At 37.1% G+C, this 4167-nt stretch overlaps 1 protein-coding gene across 1 annotated transcript; it reads right to left on the minus strand.

Moving 5' to 3' along the window:
- Positions 1–2845: 2845 nt before the first annotated feature.
- Positions 2846–3532, minus strand: LOC145050871 (secreted RxLR effector protein 161-like). Its single transcript, XM_078999062.1, has one exon. It carries the CDS (start codon positions 3530–3532, stop codon positions 2846–2848), a length of 687 nt encoding a protein of 228 aa, XP_078855188.1.
- Positions 3533–4167: the final 635 nt, after the last annotated feature.

Here is a 4167-nt window from a genome sequence, read left to right on the forward strand (position 1 = left end):
CGTCCTGTTCCGAAATCGTCATTGCGTTCGTCATCCGAAGAACTCGAGTGCGAAGGTCGTCATGCTTCGCTGTACGCAGGGCATACAACAGTACGTTGGGCGTACTTCGGATATGCCCGGTGACTCCCCCTTCGGATAATACCGGGTTTTATAATTAAATTTAAATATTAATTATTTAATAAATTTCGGAAATTCATATCTTTTCATACAAACTCCGTTTTCGACGTTCTTTATATCCACATGTAGGTGAGACTATGCTCTACAACTTTCGTTTAGACTTCGTCGGCTAATTTTGATTTATTTTTATTATTTATTTTTAGTAGGCCCGGACAGGAGAACTTCGTTATAAAATCATAACTTCTTCGTTTGACGTCCGTTCTCACCTAACTTTTCATCGTTTCGATACCAACAAGAGATATTCGATTCTCGTTTAGATTGTTGGCTAAAAACCGCTCGATCTCAAATCGAGTATTTCAGGCTGCATACCGCTAAGCTGAAAATTCGATAAATTATAACTTCCTCATACGATGTCAGATTTGGACGTTCTTTTTATGCACGCTCATGGTTTAACGTATTCTATGACTTTCATTTATATTTCTAAGGCTAAATATCGCTCTAACGTAAATTCACTTTTTACGTCATTCAGCGTCGTGCCGGTTCTGTCGCGAAACTTCGATAGGTCATGACTTCTTCGTTATAACTTGGATTTCGGTGTTCTTTATATGTACGGAATCCTTGTAACATATACTACAACTTAGTTAAGATTATTCATTCTAAATAATCTTCTATCAAAAAGTGATTTTTGACGCTTATTGTCTCTAACTTGACTAGCCCTGATCTACGGGCGTTACAACATGCGTTAGCGCAGCGTACTTGACACGTATGCCCAACGTATGTTGCCTATGACCAAAAGCGGGACATTGAATCAGTACGTATAATGTAGTAAGGTGTACGCCCAGCGTACTGGCCATCTTCCTTAGGACCCCTTTTGTGACTTAATCCATTCAATCCTAACGTCTAAAACATAGATCAAGGTCCTTTAAGACGCCCTAATCCATAAAGTTACAAACTTTATGTCTTTGCATGTATAAATGGGGGTAAAACATGAATTAAGTCCTTAAACTAACTTTGTGACCATCAAACACTTGCATGGTTGTGGCTTAACCATCAAGGTCAGATTTTTATGACTCTAAATGCTTCCAAGAGCTCAAAAGGACAACTCTTATGGTTTAGAACTATCAAGATACAAGAAACCTCAACAATGGAGTCAAAATAACCCATAAAACACCCCAACACTGTAACTAAGCATGTAATGGTCAAGTTTGATGCTTGATACCTCAAATGAGTCAGAAATGGTGCTAATCCTCTAGATCTACAAGCTCTCTTCACGTCCTTGCTCCTTCTTCAAACTTCTTTCTCTTCCAAAACACCAAAACAACACCAAAATGCTCTCAAATGGCTACCAAATCACAAGAACACACAAATATGGGTTAGGGTTTTCACGAGAGCTGCTTAAAGGTGAGAAGGGGGGGGGGGATGGACTAAGGGAATAAGGTTCTATATATAGGGATCAAACCCTAAATTTGGGGGTTTTAGAGTTTGCATGCGTATGCTGCGCGTACCTTTTGGTACACTGGGCGTACGTGCATGGCATCCGCACCTTCATCTTATGAGTACGCTGAGCGTATATGGATTAGTACGCCCCGCGACGACACTTCTTAGCCCAATCACAAGGATCCAATGGTCCAAGCCCAATCCAATTCAATTCATTAATCTTATAATAATATAATTAATACCGTATAAATCCTGGATGTTACAAATTGCTACCGTCAAAGTCATTAAAAATGGTACAAGATAAAAATAAGAATAAAAGAAGTCATTCAAACAAGAAAATAGTTTAAAAAGGAATATACAGCCTTTTTAGAGGCCCTCTACATAGCATATTTCAGAAGAATCATAAAGGTAGAAAATATTTTGCATAGTATCATCAAAAAGAGATCTTTTAAAATAACAACTTATTAATTAATTTTTTTGAGATATCTAACCTTCACAATTGGATATAAAAGAAAACACAAGAAAATGTAAACACATCAATATACAATACAACTCAAAATAAACCACGAGTGATGAAGCCATTTCTCATTGAAAAGTTGTAGATGAATTCCAAACTTTATATTCATCAAGAAGAAAAGGGGAGCAGACAATAGTCTTTCTCCTCTCGGTGTTTTCATCTACTGACTCATAATCTGATAAAACCTTGAATTCCTTCGTGTTGATCTTGAGGACATGAGGGTTTCATGGATTTGAGCCAGCTATTGATGGTTGCTCCTTGCATACATAATAATGAGTAGAGGAGAAAGAGGGTATTCAAAAGAATAAGAGGACATGATTCCACTCTTTTTCTCTACACCGAGAGCATTGAGATCTTTCTGGATGGCTCCAGTTCTTACAAATTCTGAAGGAAGGAGATGTTGATAAATCTTGGATAGGTCTGATAGATTAATAAGAGTGAAAAGAAAATACTTGTAAATACTATAAGTAAAGTTATGTACAAATTTGTAAACATAATAAAAGCGACACTTGTTTTTGGGTTTTTGTGTTTTTCAGAAAGCAAGCAGAAGCAATTTTAAATCAAAGCAGTTAGAAATTAATTAAGTCATTGAAAGCATGCCAAGATCTGTAATCAACTTTTTTAAACTCTTCTCGTCCAATACCTTTGTGAAAATGTCAGGCACATAATCAGTGGATGGAATGTAGATTAACTCCACTTTTCCCTTTGAACGATGTCCCTGATGAAGTGATGATGGATATCAATGTGCTTGGTCTTGGAATGCTGCCCCGAATTCTATATCATCTGAATGGAACTGGTGTTGTAACAATAGATGGGAGTCTTTGAGAAGTTTAGAACATAATCTAAGAGTTGATTTTGAATCCATAGAATCTGAGCACAACACCTTCCAACAGCTACATATTCAGCTTCAGTGGTAGAGCAAGCCACTAATGTCTGCATTTTGCTAGACCAACTTACCAATCTATCTCCAATCATTTCAACTCCTCCTGAAGTGCTTTTACGATCAATGCCACATCCACCATGATCGGAGTCAGTGTATCCCACCAGCTTGAACTTAGAATGACGAGGATACCATAACCCAAGATTGGGTGTATAGTTTAAGTACCGAAAGATCCTTTTCACAACAAGAAGATGAGATTCCTTAGGACTGGCTTGATAACAAGCATACAATATAGTAGCAAACATAATGTCAAGGTAATTGGCAGTAAGATAGAGTAGAGATCCTATCTTTCCTCGATACAGAGGTTCATTCACATTAGTTCCATTTTGATTAGCTCCAAAAGACGCTGATGGGCACATCGGAGTCTTAGCCGTCTTGCAATCAGAGAAACCATACTTCTTCAACATACCTGCAATGCATTTGGCTTGACAAACAAAAATATCATCAGACAGTTCTTTAACCTGCAAACCTAAAAAGAATGTTAGTTCACCCATCATGCTAATCTCAAACTTCTTAGCCATGATCTTTGTAAATTCTGAGCTTAGCTTTTCATCAGTGGATCCAAAAATGATATCATTAATATGTGCATATTTAGCTATATATTTCGATTAGAATTTTATTAATTTTTGGCAAATTTATTGCAATTGATGGACAAATGGCACTTAATTATGTTTAAATTGTATTTTCAGTCTAAAAGATGTGCTCAGAAGCAAAAGGAAGCGAGAAATGCAGTCGGGAACTCGGGCATTGAAGAAAGAAGAAAAAGAGTAAAAATCCTGAAGGACTCGACGAGTTGGATGTTTACTCGACGAGTCCACACGAATGTTTGCGAAGAAAATTCAAGTCCTTGTCGTATACGGATTTTTAAAGGGGACTCAGTTAGTCGGTTATCTACTCGGCGAGTAGCCCATGTTTTCCGAAGACTATATATAGAAGCCAATTGTCGAAACTAAAGCTCTCTCTGAAATCCTTAGGGATTATTTTGCGACAAAAGGTGTTGTTGGAGCTCTAGAATTCATGGAGAAAACCCTAACCTTCGATTTTATGGAGATTAAAGGCAATCTAAGTTTACTCTTTACTTTATCTCTTATTTTAACCATGTTTGAACTACTAGATCTTGTTTTTGAGTTACTTTCTGCTGTAATTATGAGGTAAA

Source organism: Lactuca serriola, chromosome 5, assembly GCF_051521515.1.
Source record: "Lactuca serriola cultivar US96UC23 chromosome 5, Lser_US96UC23_V15, whole genome shotgun sequence".
In the NCBI taxonomy this organism is placed as follows: Eukaryota; Viridiplantae; Streptophyta; class Magnoliopsida; order Asterales; family Asteraceae; genus Lactuca; species Lactuca serriola.